The sequence below is a fragment of the Nymphaea colorata genome, chromosome 4 (genome assembly GCF_008831285.2).
Source record: "Nymphaea colorata isolate Beijing-Zhang1983 chromosome 4, ASM883128v2, whole genome shotgun sequence".
NCBI classification, from domain to species: domain Eukaryota; kingdom Viridiplantae; phylum Streptophyta; class Magnoliopsida; order Nymphaeales; family Nymphaeaceae; genus Nymphaea; species Nymphaea colorata.
The window spans coordinates 20,736,940-20,762,317 of NC_045141.1; the positions used below are offsets into that span (position 1 = coordinate 20,736,940).

General features: G+C 35.1%; 1 protein-coding gene across 2 annotated transcripts; it reads left to right on the forward strand.

The window, feature by feature from the left end:
- Positions 1 to 254: 254 nt before the first annotated feature.
- Positions 255 to 25,108, forward strand: LOC116253049 (kinesin-like protein KIN-UA). Of its 2 annotated transcripts, none has more exons than XM_050077499.1 (21): positions 255 to 582; positions 2,060 to 2,154; positions 2,811 to 2,933; positions 6,721 to 6,906; positions 8,268 to 8,489; positions 8,628 to 8,775; positions 9,621 to 9,770; positions 11,057 to 11,145; positions 12,120 to 12,332; positions 12,419 to 12,553; positions 15,905 to 16,063; positions 16,459 to 16,635; positions 18,781 to 18,906; positions 19,087 to 19,215; positions 19,302 to 19,440; positions 19,523 to 19,615; positions 19,932 to 20,054; positions 21,079 to 21,204; positions 21,879 to 22,013; positions 23,308 to 23,363; positions 24,756 to 24,920. In XM_050077499.1, the coding sequence occupies exons 1-21, from the start codon at positions 426 to 428 to the stop codon at positions 24,774 to 24,776; spliced, it is 2,802 nt and encodes a 933-aa protein (XP_049933456.1). In that variant the 5' UTR covers positions 255 to 425; the 3' UTR covers positions 24,777 to 24,920. The 2 variants fall into 2 exon arrangements, with proteins under 2 accessions (XP_049933456.1, XP_031483635.1); XM_031627775.2 differs by having other exon boundaries at positions 259 to 582; positions 23,235 to 23,363; positions 24,756 to 25,108.
- The last annotated feature ends 270 nt before the right edge of the window (positions 25,109 to 25,378 follow it).

Consider the following 25,378-nt stretch of genomic DNA (forward strand, 5'->3'; position numbering starts at 1 on the left):
AACAATTTTAAATACATTAACTTGTTATATTTTGATTTTTACATCAAAGTAGCAAAAATAAACTTTATTTGAGATTCGTTTACGTTGATCTCATTTAACCGAGTCATGCCATGCATGAAAACCCGTTTTACACAGGAAACCGACTCGGTTCAGTTACGCACGTGAAGCGACAAGATCAGAAGAACACAAAACCAGCGCGGGAAGCCGTTTCTTTTGATCTCCCTCCAATTTTCAAAAAGCCATCAGCCGACGTGCCAGCCTCGACGACACCCAATTCGCCGTCGGGTCAATGGCCGCCACCATCGGAGTTCCGGAGACCTCGACGTCCATGACGAAGGAGGACGCTCCTTCCTTCTCTTTCGTCTTCCAGCGGGGAGAGAGAGGGCCAGAGGGGCTACAGGCGAGGGCCGACCGCGTCGTTGGAGATGGCGTCCAGATCATCGAGCATGTCCCGCGGGGAGAAGCAGGGAAGGGGTAATGCTGCTCAATCTTCGGCTCCAAGAAGGAGGCCTTCGCCTTCTCCTTCACCCGCCAGACGCAACGTTGCTAGACCACCACCTCCTTCTAACGACGACGACGAAGGTTTCTCTTTCTCTGTTTTTTCGCCTTTGTCTTGTTCTTGGTTTATTCCCGCCCAAGCCCTTCGATTTTGTAGATTTTTCTTATTGTTTAATGGGAAATGAATCTTTAATTATTTGCGGTTGCTCTTTTGCTCTCCCCGTTTATTCGGCTCCTACATCAGTCGCGTTAAGTTGAGATGATTAAAGCCTGACGAACTCTATCTTTGTTATAGAAATCAGGCATACTTCCGTTGAGAATTCCAACCAAGACAAGTTCCTGAATTTCCGGTCCATGGGTTACTCTTGGTTGATGAAACCCTAGCCGTTAGCGCTTCATGCGCTCGTCTCATGTGCGGGTTCTGTTGCTCGATTGCTAGCACCAATCTCGAGATCATTCGAGGGCACTCGATCCAATCAACTGGGAAGTCTTACTATCTTCAATACTTTATAGCGTGCTATGTGTTGCATTGCGGACGTGGAGAGAGGTTGCTTTGTGGAGGATAGCGTCCTTGATGCAGTATCGGAGGACTAGAGTTGGAGGCGCTTTCGGAGTATGAGGTTAAAAGAGGCGATCTAGACTTTTAGCATTTGGCAAAGAGTAAATTGTCAGATCCACATAATTTCATCCCTAAATTCTTTAAATAATCCGGGATTTGTGGCAGACAGGATGCAGTACCTTTTTGTACATGAATCTCACGAGAATATAGGTGCTAGGCAAATCACAGCTCTTCCTTATTCCTGGAATGGTCGTAGGCCAGAATCGTTTCAAGATTATAACATATTTTGCTGTTTGGGAGTCATGTAAATTCAGGTAAAAAACAATTGGAAAAAATAAACTGGAAGGTGGGGCCAGTTCTGGTCTTAATTTTAGGTGCTTTCGTTATGTTCACAAGAACTCATGAAAACATTAATGGCCAATGACATGTTCCCTTATTTCAGCTCATAAGGATCAGACGATGTCCTCAAATTTGTTCTATACAGAGCATTTGATTTCAAGAGTTCTCAAAGAACTCTTTCACTATAACTCAAAAGGGTAATAAGAACAAGAAGCACAAGCTGTATCTGAAGTTTTAAAGACACAACAAATATGAAAAAAAATTACTGATGTTGTTGGTCGACAAGATGCATATAAAACGGAAAGGGGCACACCCTACATACAGAATGGAATGTAAAAAATATGATGCACCATCTTACACCTATATACAGACGTACACGTGTAAATATAATTTTTGTATTAGTTGCAATTATGAAGGAGCTCACCTAGGGTTTGCTTATTGGTGTTGGATCCGCTAAATGTTTCATTCCTTGGGAAGTTCCTTATTATCCACACACACATGAAAAAAAGAAAAGCACAGTTGCTCGTTTGATGCTTTTGAACGATTAATGATTTGAAATTTGCTCCTCATTAATATTTCTGTTGTCATTTTATCTTTTTTGGTTTATACTTTATATATTTTATAGTGAGCATGACTTTGGTATATCACATGTCACATCTCCAGGAAGAGTAAGAGTAGCCGTAAGGGTTCGTCCAAAAAATGCAGAAGAGCTCTCTTCAGAAGCTGATTTTGCTGATTGTATTGAATTACAACCAGAGGTTATACCTTTTGCCTCATGAAATAGATGTTCCTTCTTGTTGATGATAAATAAGAAACAAATGGTGTACACGAGTGTAACTAGCTTGCGGACGTCCTAATGCTTCCATTTTCAGTTACTGGCAAGTTTAATACTTGAATGCTGGTTCTCTATGTCTTCATTCATGTGTGTGTGCATGATGCATTTTCTGAGGGAGGGTTCTGATGCTTCGTTTTTCTATTCCCCACAAGTTTACTGGTAAATTGTGGTTTCTTATACATGCATGCTTGCTTGTGCAATTTGCTTCATTTCTAAGAAAGATTGTGACACACATGGACATGCTTGCGGATCTTTATATGTGATTGTAACGTTTATTATTTGGCATATCCAAAAATTTGCTTGTATATGCATACCACAGCTACTGATGAGTTCAAACACTTGCCCGTGGTGAAAAACTCTTTGGAGTTTCTTAAATAAGTCTGGCCATTTCATGTTACCTGAGCTTGAATGTAGGTGTAATGCATCACCATGGTAGATGCATAGCTATAAATAACATGGAAACAACCATGCATTTCTATTTCAGTTTCATAAGCTGGTTATTTTACACTATCATTAATTTATTTCCTCGGTGGCATTTGTAAAACTTTATGACGATCAATCAGGTCTTTGATTCTGCAGCTGAAAAGATTAATACTAAAAAAGAACAATTGGAGCTCTGAATCCTACAAATTTGACGAAGTTTTTGTAGAAGCTGCTTCTCAAAAAAGAGTTTATGATGCGGTTGCCAAGCCTGTAGCCGAGGTCAGTGCTGGAATATACAGATTAGACATCAAACTCCTTTACTGAAACTTGCATTCTCTTTGTATTAATTCTACAAAAGGGCAAATGCATGTATTATACTTTGTCAAGCTGAGGTAATGTTTGCTACTGGGATATGCCTGTCTCACTGAACCTAACTCCTGCTACTCTTTGTTAAAACCTGACTATAATAGTAAGCATTGAATCTATTTTTCAGCTCCTTAAAAACTAGTTATCTGTTATAGAACTGTCTCTGGATTTATGATTGCCTGTCTACCTTTATTGCTTTCATTAGCAAGCATTCAAGTTATATTTAATGAGACGTAAGTGAAATTCCTGCAGTAGAATCATTACCATTGGGAATACTCGTTTTTGTTTTGTTTAGTGGAACAAGGACATCTCTTAGTGTAAAACAGTGCTCTCTCGTTGTAAAAACATATATATAGAGATATGCCTATGTCACAAATACCTAAATCTCCCATGAACAATATTCACAAGAACAAGCTTCAATGAGCATTAAGGCACAACAAAGGATCTCTTAAATAAAACCAGAAAAATGCTTCAAAGAAGCATTCATTACATTGGGACAGCAGTTTCTTATCTATGCTACACATGGTAGGAGTAAGGACTAGCTCCAATTGCTCTTTTTAGAGCCTGTTGGAACTAGCATAATGGACAGTCGACTATTGCATGAGAAAAAAAAAATATAATAAGGAATTCAAATCATAAAATAAAAAGAGAAAAATATATACTGAAATATGCATAAATATACGGCTATACTGTATGATAACTATACAACGCGGCTACATGTATGAGTATATAGATAGATGCATCTTAAAACTTTTCATGATATATTTATATGCTTAAAGTGATTCTCATGGTCCTCAAAAAAATTGTTATTTTATTTTTGTTGAACTCAAAATTTATTTATTTGTTTTTTTTTTTACGCTTTTAGGTACAATTTGTAGGCATTCCTTCTTGCAAATGAGAAATATGTATGTTTCATTTTGAATATTTTCTAATTGATCTTTTAGAAATTACATATCACTAGACTCTATTCATTATAATTTTATGTAGAGTTTAGAGACTTGCTAATTGGATTTGTGGTTCTAGAGTTCGGTTGTATGCTCTTTACTAGGTAGCTAGTCAATACTAATTCTATATTACCATAAACTTAGCCCGCATCCACACACACACACACACACACACACATATATATATATATATATATATATATATGAGCGCGCGCGTGTGTGTGTACATATATATATATGTATGTATATATATGTTGTCATACATTGCTGACTCTGATTTCATGTTTGTAGATATATGGTTAGTGTTTGATCAATGTATGATTTGTGAATATATATATATATATATATATATATATATATATATATATATATATATATATATATATAAGTATGCATAGGTTTCTATGTAAATTTTTTATTTATTTTTTGATGTTTTTTGTATTTATTTTACTGTTTTTTATGTTTCAGCTGCACTTTCAGCTGAGAAGGAACTAGCTGTTGGCTCAACATGCTAGATCCTTCATCTCTCTTCGTATTTTTTTTCTATAAATAAGGGACTAAGTCCCATATATTGTTGTATGGCTGGAGTGCCTTCGTATGATGCTCTTCTTCAATATAATTCTGATTTCCAGAAGTGTGAGAATTGTGGTTTGAGAATTGAGACTGGGTGTCCAAAATTCTTGTTTTGCCTTCTTCAGGCGGTGTACCTGGTTTCTTTTGTAATTTTTGGAGCCTGATTTACAGTTGTTTCAGTCATTTGCATAGGTTCAATTTGTCAAAATAGTACCCATCCATCTATCTTTGTGGTAAATACTGGTATTGGCTTTACAAGAGTGTCAGAGACAACCCTCAAAAGATGCCATGATTTCATATGATCCTACTTCACAGTGTGCCCTTTGTATATATAGGCAGCTAATGTCTAATTTTAGTGGTTTCCTGATAATTTTTTAGGTTTTCTGAAGAAGTGGCAGAGTTAGGGGTTTTGTGACTGTAACCTGGGCACTGAAACAGAGACTAGATGCTTGGGATTCCAAACCCTAAACATGTGGTTGGTGCACACAGCATAATGCTATTCTGGTTCTGTATGAGTGTTCTACTGCAACTAGTTGACTTTGGGCTAGTGATGCTTCATGCTGATGAACTTCATGGAGCAACTTTCTGTTCATAGTTTCTGTAAAACAAGTTTGCACTGGCAGTTTGGCAGATCAATAGCTTTGTGTTTATGTAGGGGCAATACTCAATATAGGGTTTTAAGACTGATCGCTAAAATGCAACATCCTTCTCCCACCCAAAGCAGGTGCAACATCCTTCTCCCACCCAAAGCAGATGCAACAGAATTTGCACATTCATATTTTGAAATAGACCACATAATAGGCGGCTACCAGCTAGTACTGGGTGGGAAAATACCAGAACGCCTGTAATATTGGTTACCTGCTCAACACTCTGGTCGCCCACATTATCAAAGATGACTCAAATGATTCAAAGTCCAGAAACTGAGAACGAGAAAAACAGGTGAATAAAAAAATTTAGCAATTTATGATAAATCGATTCTTGTTTGAATCCTTCAGGGGCTGAAAACTTCAGGATAAGCATATCGGAAAACAGTATGCTTTGATACTTTGCAGAAAAGCAATATGGAATGAAGCATTTCTTTCTGGAGGATTATTGGAATTTTTTCAGGTGGCATCATACTCACAAAATATTGGTGATATTTTGAAATTATTGTGATATTATCATTGGAAAAAAAGGAAACATTTTTATTGGGAGAATTTTTCAATTTTTTCAAAATATTGGAAAAGAAAGTAAATATGGTGATATTTTTATCCTTTTCAAAAAATGTTTTTATTCCTTGTACTTTGGGTAAATATTTTTCCATTTTTTAGATTAAAAAACAAATTTTTGATTTTTGTTGATATTTTTCTAAAATAATTAGTAAAAGTTACAATTTCATGATTTTTTATGATTCAATATTTTTTGTATTTTTTTTGAATTTCTGAGATTTTCCTGAGAAAAAACAAGACTTTTGAGAGAACCCTTACTTAGAAATTTATGGGAATGATATTTATTACTATATGGTATATGAATATAATATTTAAAGTCCATACATGTTCACCATTAATCAATGTGATTCAAGCATATGTGAAGACCAGAAACATATGTAAGACATATGCAACAGCCAAAAGTTTTATAGATTGCATCATAAGCCAACAAAGAAAAAGAAAAAGAAAAAGAAAAAAGGAAAAAGAAAAATGATGTGTGAGACAGATAACAGATTTTGGATTTTTGCTTTACATGAAACCAGTAGACAACAGGATGAGAGTAAAATAGGTGGTGACTAGTTAGGAATGGTTGCTCCAGTTAATTGATTAGTCAGCAAATCCAGTCAGGACTTATGGAGGTGAGTCATAGAGTGGGGGTAGACTACTAGGCCGAATTGTCCTGATTCTGACTATATAGGGAGATGCACACTTTCTTTCATAAGGTTTATTTGTTTTGACTTTAAAAAATTGACCATATCATCAAGGGATGATGCCATCTTTACATGTTGGTGGTTCCTTTTGGATAACTTTTGAAGTTTTAAAGTCATCCTATGGTGAACATAGCACATTGATTTGAACTCCAAATTTAAAATATTTGTGATATCTTCCTCATAGCGTTGTATTGGTTTTACTGCTTGGCTTTGACCTAGAATGAATGACTCAAATACATGGTTTTGCATGTTCATATATGTCTTTTCTTGTGAATCTCTTTTGCAGAGCGTCTTAAATGGGTATAATGGAACAGTGATGGCTTATGGTCAGACAGGTAGTGGAAAAACATACACACTTGGACGACTTGGTAAGCATGACCCTTCTGAACGAGGAATCATGGTTAGAGCTTTAGAGGACATACTTTCCAGTATATCTCCAAGTGCAGATGCAGTAGCAATCTCTTATCTTCAGGTAAAGTAAGAAACATTTCCTCTATGTGTTGAGTAATTAGATTTTCATTGTTTCTTGCAATCTAGAATTGCCCCACAAACCTTACAAGTATTAGCCATTGGAAAGGTCGTATTTTAGTGTTTATGAAATAGTAAAGTGGACATTATTATTCCAAATTCCAAGAAAATTCAGTATCATCTAGTTTGAACTTGTTGGTACCACATGGAAAAATCTTTTCATCTGCAAATTAACCATTTTTCTTCTTAAATAATGCTAGTAATTTATGCATTTTGAAATAGTGCATTATTCAGTAAGAAGGTGACCTTCCTTATGAGTGGATGTTATCGGAAGCACATTTTTAATAAAAATTGCTGCTTATTCTAACAAATACTGCCATAAAAATAACTCAAAGGGTTTGTAGGGTCAAAATACATATCAATATCACACAGATATTATATATGCTAGTACTTAACGAGAAATCTGCTCTAGATGTCCAAAACAGAATTTGCTTAATAGCAACACACACTGCACTAAAACCAATCACTCGTCAGCTAAATAACATGGACTATGAAACAGACAAGTCGCTTTCTTTCTTATTGAATCATTGGGAGACCACAACTCGTTCAATTGTTACTTTTGTTGTTTGTAGACAACTTATATATATATATATATATATATATATATATGCCTGCATCCATGCACATGTGCACCTGCATTCTGTACTTGTGTGAAATAGCTTAAAAGAATCTAAGTACTATGGGCTTTAATAAGCGAAAAGCCAATATCAACAATATTAATGTGCAACTTCAAGAAAGTTCTAGCTCCAATTGCAAATAAAATCTCCAATCAAAAGTGTTAAATCAGTTGGTTACTTAATGATCTAATCTCATAAACTGCTGCGCCTTGACAATCTATCCCAGGTCATATATATAATAATATATATGTTTTATATATTTGTAATATTATATATATATATATATAATATTATATGTATGGTATTGCATGTGAATAAGGAAATACAGAAGTCAAATTTTTTTAAATGTGCAATTTTTTTTTAGAAGAATAGAATGTCAACTCTTAGTGTGCAAAGTAGTAAATCTCAAAACCTCAGGTATCTTCATTATTATTTTCTGTCTTAATGGTCTTACTAGGAAGTTCTTCATGAATTTACTAAACGAGTTTCTTATTCAAAACGTTTGGATGATTGAGAATGTTGATTTGACTTTCATGACAACTATGCAAAATTTTTCATAAATCAGGAAGGTAATTTACATGAAGGCCACAAATTTAATCTGAGGAAAATGGACAATTTTTTATCTTAGTAGTAGGTTAAGCAGTTGAAATATGTTTTCGTTGTTAATTTTGTTTTCTCATGAATATAGCTGTATATGGAATCAATACAAGATCTTTTGGCTCCTGAAAAGTCCAATATTCAAATTGTGGAGGATTCCAAGACCGCTGAAGTGTCCTTGCCTGGTTCTACCGTAATTAAGGTCAGAGACATTCATCATGCCCTGCAGCTCCTGGAAATTGGTGAAAGCAATCGCCATACTGCAAACACTAAGTACAACACTGAGTCCTCACGAAGTCATGCAATCCTTTTGGTTAGTAATGTCACTGGTAGTTTTGCATAATTGTTATGGACTACAGATAATTTAAACATCTAGACAGTTTTCTTTAGGAAGTTCATTGGGGATGAGTTGCAAACTTGCAATCTGTTTAACTCAATTTTTCTTGCATAGGTTTATGTTCAAAGATCAGTCAAAGGGAAAGGGGAATCTGAATCGTCTATTAACATAAAAAAAGTGGATGATGGTGATGTGCCTATTGTAGTAAGAAGCAAACTATTGATGGTTGACCTTGCAGGGTCGGAAAGAATAGACAAATCAGGTGCCTATGGACCTTCTCGGTGTATGCCTTTGGTTGCTAACCATGCTCTTAAAGTCTTTCAATTATTTTGGATGGTTCATAAAATATTTTATTTAGTTTATCTAAACAGACAGACATGTTCCTTTCTTTCAAAACTATGCGTTCTAATTCAGATGAATACTTTTATGTAACATCTCTACCAACAGTACCAATCACTAGAATTTCATGAGAAATTCCAAAGAAACTTAGGCTTTCAATGCAACCTTGCTATACCCCATCAAGCCATTTCTCATCAAGAGGCATAAACATACAAGGAACCTACCATAACTGGGTTAATCTTCTCATAAATATTGGAAGATATATGCTCTGAATTCCAGTATGCAACACTTGATACATTGCTTTTAGTACAAAAGTTGATAACTATATGATGGGTAAAAATCAAAGTTCTAGAATCTCAAGTATTTCTCTCATCCTAGCTGTTCAATCAACTGACCATGTCATGAAGGGAAAATACAGGTCAGTTTTGTAGCTGTAATACTGAGAACTTTTAAATATATAGAATATGTTTTCTATTCTTTTCCACTTTTATAAACTTGTATTATTAGATGTGCGAATTACTATTATGTAACACATTTTTGTTGAGAAATATGTTTGAGTTTGGCTGGTCAATGTAGGAAAAGTATGTAGCAGTGAAGCTTGAAAAAGATGGTCTATCACAATTATAATTTAATATTTCTCACAAGCCTAGTGACTAAAATCATAAGCAGTCAATTAATGATGTCTAGATAAGTCTTTTCCTGAATTTTATATGGCACTGTTCTTTAACTTTTCTCACTTCTTGTCTTCGTCTTATTCTCACCATGCAGGTGGTGATGGTCATATGATTGAAGAGGCCAAGTTCATAAATCTTTCTCTCACTTCCCTTGGAAAGTGCATCAATGCAATTGCAGAGAATAGTCCACATATACCTATAAGGGATTCCAAACTCACAAGACTGCTTCGCGATTCTTTTGGAGGTTCCTAACTGATCCAAGCTCATCTGTGTTTCCACTACATCATTTATTAATGACTTATTGGAAATTCACTAGATAATATTGCATGATTTTATATGTTATTTGGTTACAATGAAAAGTAGCTGTCACATTGTTCCATATGAACAGGCTAGTTTTCAGGGCTGCATTTAATGGCCAAAGTATTTTCATGGCATATGATGAAGTAAGAACATGACTGCGGGCCATTTTTCAGTCTAATGCACGGAGGGCACCAAGAATATCCTCCTAGATACATGCTTTAATAGACTAGCAGTTTAACACATTTCTTACCTATCTGACATGGACAAACTGGCTTGACTCACAAATTTTTTCTGTACATTTCATATGTTCATCAGCTACAAGCCTACAACCTTCATATGGAAACCTTAAGTTTTGGCATCTGTATGACGTACCAGATGTGTGCCTGGTTTTTCCCTTCTTTATTTCAAAAATGAGTTCTTTCTAAAAAGTGCATTCTAGGAAAGGGTTTCTGGCTATCAACACACCCGTGTAAGGGAAAACAACCAAATTGTTACTCAAGTTGGTATAGTACTAAACATGCATTAAATTTAGAATGTTTTACCCAAAGCTGCAGAACATGATTGCACATCTGGTGTGTACAATAAATAAAATGCTAAATAATGACAGAGGCTTTTTAATAGACCGAGCATTCAGTTGCCTATGGTGAACTGAGGTCCACTTGCAGCTATTTTTTACACATTTCATCTTTTCTCACAAACCACATGAACTAGGTCGCAGGTAAAAGGCATCGAAACCAAGGTTGCTTGTGCCTACTGCATTCATGAGGAAATAAGAAGGTAACCTTATCAATACTGCAGAAATGCACGATATACATGTGTGTGTGTGCATGCACATGCATGTGTATTTATGTATGTCTGTAACCATGCTCTTATTTTCATTGTTAAATATCTCCTGCATTGTCATCATATTGGCATTCTCTTTCCTATAGGATAACCTGGGTTCCTCTTTTGTACGTAATACACTGATTACCTATGTTTAAATTTTAAAAACACATTGAGATACATAACTTTTAAGGTTTTTCACATATATTGAGCTTTGTCTTCGTCAGTGCTGCACTCTAACCTACAAATTCAGTGACTCACTGTAGCAAGCTGTCAGGCTTGCAAACTTTAGATTTCAAATCGACAATTTTTTTCTTACCCACATATTTTCAGTAGCAATATGCTCTGCCAATATCTTGCTTAATGCTATTTGAATGATTTATGCTTACTATTAATGTGGGTCTGTAGGTTCAGCAAGGACCTCACTTGTTATAACAATTGGGCCTTCTGGACGGCATATTGGTGAAACAACAAGCACAATCATGTTTGGGCAAAGGGTATATAATTTTTTTTGTTTCCTTATTTAAAATTATTGAACGTTGCCATGGTACTGATTCAAATATGTGTCACCATATTTTTTTTATACTATTTAGCATGGGATGGTACTTAATATAGCCATCGTCAAATGGTAGGTGGTTACATTATTTTTATGATAAATACAATCTAATGAAGCATCCAAACCATATAAGTTTCAGTATTCTAGTTGATTAAAGCATGCCTAATCGGATGTCTAATTGTCTAGATGTTTGTGGATGAATTAATTGTGTTTTCTAGCCAATCAGGTGATAATCAATTAACTTGACCCAAAACTAACTCAAGCACTTAGTTTGGCAGATTCAAACCTCCTCTTAACTTGCTTTTATAATTCTATTTGAGTACTCTCTGAAGGTTAGTAATTCGGTCCATAAAAATGTTGATACCACTTCCTACAAATATAAGACATGAAACTGTTCTCAAGTCATTACCATATATGGTATGTCATAAAATGTCCTCATAAGAAAGACACATCATTACTAGGTTGGTCCTCAGGTATGAGAGAAAAATATCATCAACACTATGTTAGTTCTTGCACTGAAAATTGGAGACAAAACTACTCATTAATTTGTAATATAATTCCATAAAAATGGTCACAATATTTATGTTTATTGTCAAAGCATGTTATTCATCCCAAAAGCCTTAATTTAAGAGGCTTAGCATCTGGAAATTTACTGAGCTCATAGATTGCTAACATTAATAGGAGTAGCATGCCCTCTGTTATAACAGGAGAAGAAGAACAATTACTTCCAATGACTATCTACCAATCCATGCCCTTCTCCAGTTATATGGTTTTGGGACTTAAACGTTTAACTCTTTCTCCAATTTGTAATTTTTTAGGTGCAAGGTTTCCGATTAGTATAGACTTCCATCTAGTGCTTTGTTTTCAGTGCTCGTGTCTTGGGAATTGTAATGAACTTTTTTTTTTTTATTTCAGGCTATGAAAATTGAGAATGTGATGAAGCTAAGGGAAGAGTGTGATTATGAAGCTCTTTGCCGAAAACTGGAATTACAACTTGATTTTCTTACTGCTGAGAATGAGAGGGAAAAGAGGTTACGAGATGTTGAGATGAAAGAAATGCAGAATAAGCTTAAGGAATATGAGCAGTCCTTGGGTGAACGAGGAAAAAGTCTTGCATTGATCTCTGAAGTATATCTCATTTTCTAGTTTTAAGACAAATTTTCTTTTGTTAAATTTGACCCTTTGTTATTTACTCTGTTCTTTTGTTTTTGCAGTCATCTGCAAGGGAGAAGCGTACGTTGGAAGAAGAACTTGGTCATATTTTATCTGAATTAAGTGTTCAAAAGGAGCGGCATGGTATGATGTGCAAAGAAGTTGAAAGCTTGCAATTAAGCTTGAGAAACATGAGGGTATGATTCCAAATCCATCAATACCCCAAGTCTATCACTTGAAAATTTCCTTCCAAATCCATCATTGGTTGATTTTATCCAGATTTTAGCTCAGATAGGTGTTTGGCTGCCTTACCATGAATTTTGTATGAAACTGTTTATTGTCACTTTATGTGTTTATGTATTAAAGCTTCCTTGTGGAGATAACTTGTCAAAAATAGGGAAATTGTTATGGCTGGCACATTGGCCTTATGGATTTAAATGTGGCATGTAGTTGGCAGTGTCCCTTATCATGTTATCTGTGTTTGGGTGCAAACTATGTTTTAGTTCATTTACAATATTAATCTCTTTTGGAAGAGATTTTAGAGTAAATTGTTGCTAGCCATTGGTACTCTCAAATTTTTAGTTTACCTAGTAGCTAATAAAATGCTGGCCTGATTCTACACTAAATTGGATGTGGAAATAAATTATTGTGAAGAGAAAAAACAGAAATCAGAAATGACGAATGCACAAAAGAAAAGGATATCAACCAATGTTGCCAGAACTGGCCTATTCAAGCTGAATCAATGCCAAACCGATTCATTGTCAGCTGATTGAGGGCTCTCATATGTTAGCCCTTAAGGCTCTAACTGTTTTTAAAAATATTCTCAGATTTTTGTATTTTGAAATTATCTTTGGATACTATAATTTATTTTATAAGATGAAATTGTACTATTTTTGCTCAATTTATGACTGTTTCAGGCTTTCAGCTGAATGTATGAATCAGCTGATTCACCAAATCATCAGCTTGGCAATTTGGTTCAAGAATCAATCTTTCCAACATTGTTGTCAAAAATATCAAGAAGACAATAAAGATAAATACAAAGAAGGAAAATAAGTAGATGAAATGACATCAGAGGACCCAAATGAAAGGCCTACTGTACATGCATATGTGTCATGGCATATATTTTTATGCAATTAACTGTTCTTGCATGAAATATTTGTCATGCGTTTACTTATGAAATTACTCTCTTTCACCATTTTCAATAGGTTTCGTTTTGAGGATTAAAGTGGCTTCCACTCTTGCATAAAGCAAACATTTTTTAATTCCTTTTCAGCAGTAATATTCCTCTTACAATTTACATATTTGCTTACAGAAAAGTTCTGCTTGGATTGAAATTCAAGACTCTTTGATCTAGGATGATGCTACGATATTCAAGATGGGTGCAACAAAAAATTTCAAAATGATTAAGAATTATACTATCCCTTAACCTGATTCCATTTGGCTATCGAAAGTGCTATGCAATTAATCATCGTTAATGGAAGATAGAAACATACTTCTGTATACAAAAAAGCATAGAAAAATCAATGGCCTTGAAAAACGGTATTGCAATTTTGTAATTCATTCATAAGATCATAAAAACCAGAGATCTTGGCAAATCAGACCCTTTACAGGATCATCAGGTTGGAGGACAGTTATTAGGTAAAATTTTCTTATGGCTTGTGATTTGTATCTTTGGTTGAAAAGCTTGTCAAATTTTACATATTTGGATCAGAAAATTTAAGGTCCTGGGATGGTCCTGAAACTCAAAGGAGAGTTGAAATTGGCTAATAGACAGCCCTGTTGATGGCCGCTTTTGGTTGTTGTGACCTATAGCTTGACTGTCTTCTCAGTTCACCAAGAAAATCTGATGGAACTGACAGTAAGTGTTGGAGATCTATGCAAGTACATTGTGTGTTTATTCGTGAGTATATGTATACATGTATGCGTATGTACTTGTCAACAAATTTGTGATATACACAGGTTTATTCATAATCAATTTCTTTGTATTTTTTTTTCTTTTCTGTAATTTTCTTTATCTTTTTCTGTTTTCCTGCTGCAACTATATCCAGCAAGGAGCTAGCTGCTGGCTAGCTCCAACAGCTAGATAACTGATCATTGGAGCTAGTCCAATGGCTAGCTCATTCAGAACTTCCATATATTCTATGCAACATGTTTTACAAATGTGAATATATTTTTCAGAGATTTTACCCTACTGTTCTCTTCTTTCTTTTGGCACAATCAGAATGACAGGTAGTTCGCTGGGCCTGTTTTTTTCAAGTTCGAGTCAAGAAACATGCAATAAAGAGTTTTATTTTCAGTTGGGTGCCTTAGTGCACATTGAGATTTATTTGTTGTTTGCTGTATGGTGAAAAGATTCAGTTAACTTCTCCAATCATATCTGGAGATTAACAGTAAGAGGGCATCAGAAAATGACGAGACACCAAAACTTTGAGAAATGGCAGTTGGTGCCAGAAAACTGAAAGAAGAGCTAGAATTTGCTTTGCCTGATTGGCTATTAGATGACCTAATTACTGGCTGCTGTTGGTTGTAACCTGTGGCCAAGTTTGCTTGTTTTTATCTTCGAAACCCAAAAAAGCGGCAGTAAGAAAGCAGAAAATCAGGGCAAAGTGGAAGCAAAACAGATTCAGACCCAATGCATATTGGATCTCAAGGTGACTGATCAGTTGATCTAGAGTTTAGACTGAAGTTTTTGATCATCTTTTGTTGGACCCTGGATTATATCCACAATGTAAAGATCCACGAATTTGGATCAATATTCATATAATTTTATCTGGGTAGGTCCAAATTTATGCAAGTGGATCCAGATCCACAGATGCACCTTTTTTCTATTTAAAGGGTTGTAAAGTGGAACTTTTCTCTAGTTGTCCTTTATTTTCTGTTTTTTGTAGTTCAATTTCCTTGTATTTACCTCCTTTCCTACATTTCCTTTAGTTATTTTCAATTTTAGCAGTTATTTCCTTGCATTTCCTTCATACTTAGTTCAGTATCAGTAGCTATTCGAGAGCTTTACTGCACCAGTTTTAGTATCAGAGCTTTATAGTTGTATCATAACCTAATAGAAGCAACAGTAAGGATAGTTGAAAATTGAAAAAGGAGGGGATGAGGGAGGGTGAAAAAGTATGGCAGGCTAAATCTGCTCATTTCGCCTAGAAAACTGCTAGAAATGACTGAGAGAGATTGACAAATGAGGGGGTGCCAAGAAACCTGCTAAGTATGGTACTTAGAGAGAGTAGCAGAGAAATCGAAAATGGCTTCTTGAATTGGAGTTCATAGAGCATGTCCCAAAAGAACAAACAGATGAAAATATATATAAAAAATTAGATGGTTGTTCAACTAGTCTGTTCTCTTTTGTGATTAATACTGTCAGGTGTTTGCATTTAAATGTTGCTTATTCAGGCAAATGGATTCTCATGCTATGCTTCTAAACACTGTTTAGTTAAATAACTTAAATCTGTCCATTTTGTGAACCATTGAGTAGTCATCTCAGATTAGATGATTGTGGAATTAACATTTATCAATTTTCTCTCATGCCATATTAATCTTTGTAGGTTGAACTGCAAGTGGAGTTGCAGAATCTTGCAAATGAGATGTCTCCAATGTATAACCACAAGCACAACTGTTATGAACTGCATAATGAATTTGTAAATGAACGACACCTTGAACTTGGGACTATGAAAAGGGAGGTGCACGAAGAAGAACAACTTGAGGTAAGTCTTTTTCTTCTCAAGATTAATGTGGTACTCTTGGTTGTGTCAACTGCCACTAAGGATTTGCGAGCTTATTCTCTGTGATTGCCACTTCTCATTCAGTCAGTGGATTTGCATGGAAGTAATAGTGTTGTTCTGTTATCTTGTGGTTAAAACATTCATATTCTTGATGTGTGTGCGTGTGTGTGTGGGAGAGAGAGAGAGAGAGAGAGAGAGAGTTGGAGGGAAGCAGGTAACTTATAGTACAAAGTGGACATCCATGAGTGTTTATTATTCAATAACAAACAATTTTTTTTATGCTAAATTCCCACTCTTATTATATGGTAGAAGTATGAATATTATTGAGTTCTGATTATGTATTCTCTTAAAATTTCCTTTTTTTCTCTTTGGTGCAGCTGCTTCGCCTTGAGATCACTGCGTGTCATGAAACATTTGCAGATGCTAGAAACATGTATGAAACTAAGATCTCAGACTTGTTGAGACAACTTGAAGATGAAAACACGAAGTACAAAATCTTAGAAAAAGAATTTATATTCATGAAACATCTGACTGATCAAGAATCATCAAGAAAGGTATGCTAAAATGTGGTCTTTTCAATTTTCTATTCCTTTTTTAATGTTTGGGCCTTTGGGGCTCATTGTTTATTGGACCAGCTAGCAGCTGCACGGGTAAATAAATTCAATTTTTTATGGCTTATTATTAGATGTAAGTCATGTGAACCACTTATACAATTAAATGGCATTACAGGTCAACCAATACATTAACTTTAAATCGTTTAGGGATCAGCCAAAATTATTAGAAATTATTTTCCAAAAAATAAATGACAAATGTGTTAAAACACTTAAAAATAAAAATTCTAGAATGTTTTGAAGCATAGTTAAACAGTTGACATGTGGCACTCTTGAATCAACCACAGGTTTGACTCAGTTTGCTACCTATTTGTTTCGAATCATCCAACTCATGCCGGTTCTGATAACATTGCTTGTACAAGCGTAAAATTTGAATAGCAAGTAAACTTCTTTCTTCTACCTGTGCTTTGCATCCAGTTCTCATAATAGAAATCACTAGATAATGAACATGCTCATATTTTTTTATTTTGAATCAATTAGAGATGGTTAATATTTCTACTATGCCTTTGCGTAATGATATCTTATATACATCTCCAAAGACATTCTGTTCCTTGTTTTTCCTAAATATCAGAAGCTTGTCCAACCTTCTGAATATTTTCAGCACTTAGCCTTTTGCTTTTCTTGTTCTGTAAAGCTGTTTTTCCTCCTACCCTTCTGGGACATTTTATGATAATTCAAGATGCTGCCTTTATTATGTACGAACATCATCATATTTAATAAGATAGAAGTTGTGTTTTTGTGGTTTTTTCCTTTCTCTTATTGTGTGGATTCTGGTCCATAATACTCGTTAGGAGTTCAAATTTCAAACATGGCAGGCAGAGCACTACAGCCTTATGCAGCATGCTAGTATTTTGGAATTTATAAAATTTTAGAAAATGCCATTTTCCCCCCTCCAATTCCTATGCAAATTTTTGATGATTTCCCGATTCGTTCCCTTTTATTTTCCTTACAGGCTTACATGCACTTACAAAAAATCTTATTTTTGTAAAATTGCAAACCTTCACAAATATTTCCAACAAGCTTCACAAATATATCACTCAAAGTAATTGTTCACTTCAAAATTACTCAAGAACTCATTAATCACACTTAAAAAGGATCCACACCTACAAATACGAAGGGGCTTTTATTATACCTATAATAACATAAAAGGGTGCAAATCACTTAAATTATCATAAATACCATTCTCAAGCTTGTTCTAGACAAATGTTACAGAAACATGACATTTTCATTTTAATGTTTTTTTTTAAATATTAAGACTTTTTTTAATGGTTCGTCATTGCTTGTTTTTTCTCTTTCTATTGTGTTTCTTAAAAAATGGTGTTATTTTTAACGATGATATACACCTTAAAGGGTATATAGCTTGTGTAGCAATAAGTGGAATAGCTCGAGCTCATTTGAGGCTTGACTTGTTTAAGCTTGGCTTGAGCTTAACCTGTAAGATAAATGAGATGAGTTTAATCCAGTACTTTAATCTGGACTAATTAACAAGCAAATCTCAAAAACTTATTTAAGCTTGATTAGACTCATTAATGTATAGATAATTTTTTCTACACATTTTGTAGGGCATGGCTTTGGTGCAGTTGTGCCCTTTCTATCCCTTTGTAAAAGAGGTTTCAAATTCAAACCCCCTTGTTGACATGGCCCTTTTACATTGAAAAAAAAAAAAAAATCTTTCTAAGTTTAGCTTAACTTGGACGCAGCAAGGCAGAGCTTTAGCTGTCAAACTCAAACTCCAACAGCCCTAGCTTGGTTTGAGCTTGGGTCATGTGCAGCCAGACATAAAGCGATTGGGAGTGTCCCATGGCCAGCTGGACTTGCTGTTGTACATTCCCAACATCTAGCTTTTATGTTATAATAATACCCTTTGGGTAAAATGGAAAGATTTACAAATCATGTACATTGAACTATTTTCAAATGTGTATATGTGCATTTGTATGTGTGGGTTCCACTTCTATAACCCTTCTTGGCAGTTTCATATGCATTTGTACATACTGATATGCCAAGCATAATTGTGTCAATTTTTATCTTACTCTCGATGTCTTTTTTGCTATTTTCCCCCCATTTTTCAATACTATGATTTGAATTCAGATCCAAGAACAAACTGAATTGGATGAAACAAGGAAAAGCTTAAAGGAGTTGCGCATGCTATATGAACGCACTTTGAGAGACATTCAACTACTAAAGTTGGAAAATGAAGGGTCACTAGTTTCCCAGGTAATCATTGTGGTACTTTAATTATCTTTTTTCATGTTCAATATGGATTCCTCGTAGATACAAATCAAATATTATGATAGTACTAGAAAATACAAACTCAGTATTTGACCATTCAATATATGGCAGTTTTAGGTCTGCCTTTTCTTTTTTGCTCACTCATGTTTTCTGTTTCTTTTGAAGGCAAATCTCAGTGAGCAAAAAGAAATGCTGCAGAAAAAACTTTCTGCTTCTGTATTAGAACGAGAACATTTGCAAGAAGAACTTGCTAAACTGAAGAATTCTATGCTTATTGGTAGCTCCAACTGTGAGGTTTGTCGTATTTCTACAATGAGGAAGACTGTCATTATACTTTGTATATCGCTGGATAAACTTACTAGGTTTCAAATGTTTTGCAGGTCACAAGATCTCATGGTAAAGAAAATACTGATCAGTTTGCGTGGGGAATAGAGAATCACTCAGGCAAATTTAGGTCTTACCAATCAAGAGATACTATTTCCATTCAAAGGGCTACCATCACAAAGATATTTGAGGAAGGCAAGGCCAGCGCATACTTTTAGAACTGTCGCACTTTTAACAAATATTTCTGTATGTCTAATGGATTTTTACATGTACTCAGTTGGACTGCAAAAAATAGTAGCTTTATTGCGGTCCGAAGACTTGGATGTGCAAATCCATGCAGCCAAGGTGGTGGCAAACCTTGCTTCTGAAGGTACTATTTTTGCTTCATATTTGAGGTGAAGATGTCCTATTTTGGTTTCTCTTTTCTGCTATTACCAATCATTCTCTTGAGTGCAATTTGATGATTTTTGAGCCAGATATTTGGTAAGGGTATCTGTTGTTTGTCTCGTACTCTTTACTGGTCTGTTCTTCCTTTAGGTGACCAAATTTCTTTGTGACAGAAAAATTTTATTCACTTTAGTTTATTTAAAGTTAAACTTTGAAAATATCTGACTCGATATGAGGACATTTTTGCTAGAATAAACTGCATGTTTGTTCTTTAGTTTCCAACTTGAGAAAAATTCCAGATGCAAACCAGGAGAAGATTGTTAACGAGGGAGGTCTGGATGTTCTTCTCTTGCTGTTGGATTCTCAAAATGAGACAATTCGTCGAGTTGCTTCTGGTGCTATTGCAAATTTGGCAATGAATGGTAAGCCTTCTCCTGTTGAGGGCAGCTTACTTTATCAAAATAAGTTATGCCATAACCTTTCTTTCTGAGAGTTGCTAGAGCACTACCTCCTAATTGGAATCACTATCCTCTGTATTAGCAGTTCTCAAATGTAAATAAAATAGAGTGGTCATTTTATTGGTTAGAGAAACTAATAACATAATATGGAGTAACCATTACATTAACTATGGTAATCCTATCACCAAGTAGCTGTTCAGTTTGTGGGCATGCATATTATGCACATGCGCTTCTGAAGCTTGATTTAGGAATAAAAATCGTAAATTTTTGTTTGGCATTATACTGCCACCACAAGCAGTGAAAGCTTGAAGACTGTGAAGAGGAGAGTACAAGCCCTATGGGTTTGCTCTTTTTCCAACTTCAATGCTGCATCGGCAGGTAAGATTGCCTGTCCAGCATGGTGAACACAACTTACTGGTTTCCTTCAATTTGTGGGTTAGCAGCCAGCTATTTTAGTTTAATAGGTTCATAAAGATGTCCAGAAATTCTCCAAAGGAATGAAGATAAGCAAGATAATGTGCCAAAATACAAGGCACAAAGAGCATAAAGAACACAAGGCACAGACAGTTGGTGTGCAGTTAGGCACAAAGCTGGAAGCTCTTATTGAAAAAATAGAACTACAAAAATGAAGAAAAAAGGAGGAAATCCTCACAAGGATGAAGAATAGAGCAGAGGTGCCATCTATTTATGGAGGGCAGCAATGGGCTAGCCATTTGGGTAACTCAATGCTGCCTATTGCAGCTTAGAAAATGAAAAATACAAAAATAAAGTTGGAAATGAAAATATGCAAATCATTCCTACACATGTACTATATATTTATAAATACATATACACATATATTCAATAATATGCAAGTGCACACATTGAAAAATACAATGTATATATGAACAAACATAAGTTATACTTGCAAATATGTCATAGATGTTTGAACAAGGTTATGGTACCATGGGCGTATAGGTCATCACTGAGATGATTTCTTTTACTCCAGAAAACAATCAAGCTCTGATAATGTGCAAAGGTGGTGCACGTTTGTTATCAAATATGGCCTCGAAGACAGATGATTCTCAGACTCAGCGAATGGTGGCTGGTGCTATTGCAAATCTGTGTGGAAATGGTATGAACAAATTTTTATATACTGGTTCATTTTTTTTATTGCTTGAATGGGGATATAATCCAAACATCTAATCATGATTTGAGCTTGATTTTTTCCATGTTGCTTCCTCTCAAATTGTTTCAATTCATTCTCTGCCAACACAATGATTCTTCTTTGATGTTGGTGTAATTTGTTCCTGAAGCTTGCTCTATTTCTCTTATCCTCTTTGTGTATGTCTGGATCTATATCTCAAACATGTCTTTCTGATAACAAATGCTCTGGTGGTTTGGAAAGTTTTGTTTTATGTGATTGTTTTTCTGCACCTTTTAACTGCAAGCAGTATATGTTCATAAGTGTGCATAATTATATTGTGTCTGGATTAACTTTGTAAATAGCCGTTCCCAATTTTATTTTCCATGAAGGACTCATTTTTTGTAAATATATCTAGATGTCCTAGTAGCATTTTTTGCCCTGCAGAAAAATCCGTGCTTTTATTTGGATATATGTTTTTTAGAATTCATGTTGGTGCCTGTGATGTAACTGTTGTCAGTAGAGAGTCTAGAGACCTGTTCCTCTGGTGGGCATATTATTCTGCATCTTAAAAATGTTATATATGCATCTTGTATACCTCTTCTTCTTTTATTGTTTTTTCATATTTTATTTGCCAAAGAATAATCCTTTTGCTAATTTGGCAGAAAAATTGCATGCTAAACTGAAAGAGGATGGTGGCATAAAGGCACTTCTAGAAATGGCCAGATCTGGACACAAAGATGTAATAGCACAAGTTGCTAGAGGATTTGCAAACTTCGCTAAATGTGAATCTCGGGGAGGTATAACGGGGTTGTTCTGGCATGAACTCTTGAATTAGTTTGATCCTTTTCAGAAAGGGTGCACTTCCACCTTATGATAATGTAATATAACTTGCATTATTGTGTTTAATGCTTAAAAGGTGAAAATCACTGAGAAAAAATACAGCAGATTGAATTTGTCTGCATATTTTGTTATGATCTTCATCGCGAGCATTAGAATAATAAATAAATGTTTAAAACATCTATGAAGAGTGAGAGAAAGGTATTCTTCAAAGTTGTCTGTGGAAACAGATGCACTTAGGTCCATTATGCATATATTACCCTAACAAATATGCATGTAATTTCTAATCCATATTCTATGCTTTCTCTAGAATAGCTTTGGTGGTGGCAATTTGCATATTTTGTTATGAAGGAGTTTCTTGGAAGGTGTCACATATGCACATGCAGAAATATACATGCATATATATTTTCATGTGTATTTATGTGATTACATGTATCTGTACATATATGTATGTATATAAACTGAAGTATGCATAGAAGAAAGTAAAATGAGACATATATATATCTATATATATATATATATATATATATATATATATGCACCTTCTAAACTCTTTTTGGGAATGGAAACCATGTTCACCTCCTAACATTTCAAGATGGATAGCTATCATTAGAGAGATGCATACTAAACAGAGGCACTGCATATGAAGCATCCTGTGTGCGTGTGTGTATGTAATGTGAACAAAATTATGTGATGGCTTTGACACCACAATAGCTTACATATATATGTTGCGTTACAAGTTATATTTTATTCTAAGGTTGTCCTGAAAAATGAAAATGATCTATTATTATGGTAGTAGGTTTAATCAACTTCCATGCATGAAACTTGAAATTTGATATGGTGATAAATGGATTGCTGACAAGTTAGATTTGTAATGGATGAATAAAGCAGTCTTCAGAAAAGTCCAGAAGGCATGTAGGGCTGACATTAATGCATGAAAATAATAAATAAATCATGTTAAATATGATCCCGAGGTTAAGCTTCCTTTTGAAGGTTCGGTTTACGTTGATTAAGTGTCCACCACCATATGTTGTATATACAGAGTGCTGCATGCACACCTCAATCTACACGGTCAGTGCTGCATGCACACCTCAATCTACACGGTCACTAGTTCAACTATATGACAGGTCATGGACATATTATTGAGATGCATATCACAATTGTCGAAAACGTTTCTACAGGTTCCAGGAATGGTCAGTCACTACTCATTGAAGATGGTGCTCTTACTTGGATAATTGTGAATGTGTATTGCAGCTCAGCATCAATCAGGCGTCATGTTGAACTTGCACTTTGCCATTTGGCTCAACATGGTGAGCTATCACTTTTGGTTTGCTATACCTAAATACAAGTCCTATGTGGGTACATTTATTGAGAGATTCAATAGCATGCATGCTCTTTTGAAAATTCTGTTGACCTTTGAATATCTCTTACATGGGAATGCAGAATGAAAATTCAGGTCCTTTTTTTTTTGCTTTTGTTTTTTATGGATTGTTCTTTTTCAAACTAGTATACTTCGGTTTATTGTCTGGTGCAGTCATTGCTATACATTTTTTTTGCAAGAAGTAACCTTATGTCAGGTTTCGGCTCAAGGAAGTAATGATTTGAACTTTATCACATCAATCTAGATTTGATATTGGCTTATTGATGGGGATTCCTGAATATGATAGAAAAGCAAGAAACGTTCAATACCTCAAAAATTTGATGATAAGGAAGAAGAAAATAACTCTTGTAATTTATCTCTGGCAACATTACACCAATGTGTGAAGGATATGAGGAGCATAATGAGATCACTTTGAGAATCCAATAAGGGACTAACAGTGAGGTGCCCCATTGTGTACCACGTAGAAAAGGAGCACAAGTCGTACAAAAAGGATAAAACAAGTTGAAAAGTAAAGGGAAAATGACTGACACAAACTTATTTAGGAGTTCCTGGATAAATATCCATAGCAAATCTTCCATTAATGTGGATCTTGTAGAAAATTGTAACCTTTTCCTCTGCCTGCCACTTCCTATTCTATGGCTTACACAAACTTATTTGGGAGTTTCTGGATAAATATCCATAAAGGATGTTCATGAATGTGGATCTTGTAGAAATTGTAACCCTTTTTCCTCTGCCTGCCACTTCCTGTTCTCTTTGTCATAGAGTTCTTTACTCTATGTTTGCTATGTTTTTTCATGGGGTAGGTTAAATAAACTATGCAGGGACGGTATCACTTACCTGTTCATGCTGAACATGATAGATATAGGAATTTACAGAATTGAGGACTGTATAGCATGAGAAGTTTCCTTTCCATTAAAGGCAAAGGAAGTTATGATGTTTTTCCTCCACTTCGGTGCCTATCCATCCTTATCATAGAGCATGATTCTTCATGCTACTTGAAATTTTATCTTCATCTTTCCAATTTTTGGGACAGCTTTGAGTGGCTCATTTGTTCAGTCGGTAAATATCTCGAGAGGATCAGTTCATGGCCCATGTTCATAAATAAAGGTAAGTAGCTATATGTTTATAACTATACGGTTATGAAGCACAAATGCTTGACGACTTAGAGAAAGGCCTACTCATGTATATTTCATAATCATCCCTATATTCCCACGGTAATATGCATCTTACATGCTTACAGTAGGTATGTGTGTAATAGTTTTCATTTATTCATTTACCTATGCAATAAATGACACCTTTGTATGGTCACTATTTTTTGCAGAAGAAAATGCAAAATCTATAATTTCCGGTGGAGCAATAAAGGAGCTGATCCGTATAGCACATGAATCTATTCGAGAAGATACACGGAACCTTGCAAAAAGGGCTCTGAACACAAATACAACATTGCGTGCTGAAATGCAGAGACTCGGTTCCCTTTGATACAAGACACAAGGTTTTCGTCGAGGTTCAGAAGCTATTAAAGCATCTCATTTGTTGATTACATCAGATTTTTTTTTCCCCTCTTTATGAAAAGCCATTGGTTTCAATGTATTTTCTCATTGCATTACATTTGGCTTGGGGAGCCAACAAACTGCAATAAGATTTAATATCGAGTAATTTTTTAGCCTTGATTTCATGTACAGGAGAAAATCTTTTGCTTACTAATAACAAATTTTGTCAAATTGATTGGTCCATTGGTGCAAGTCATGAGAGCGTACGTGCGCTTATGCGTGTTTGTTTGTTCTTAGTGTTGGATAGGACATAACCATGTGTGCCTCTCGAAGTTTTTACAGGTGAAAGTAACCCCACCGTCCTCAAAAGCTTACTTCTCTTGCCTGGCATGTACATAACGAAATTGATACTGTTTTTTGGTTTTTTTCGTTCAAATAAGGAATACTTGCAAAT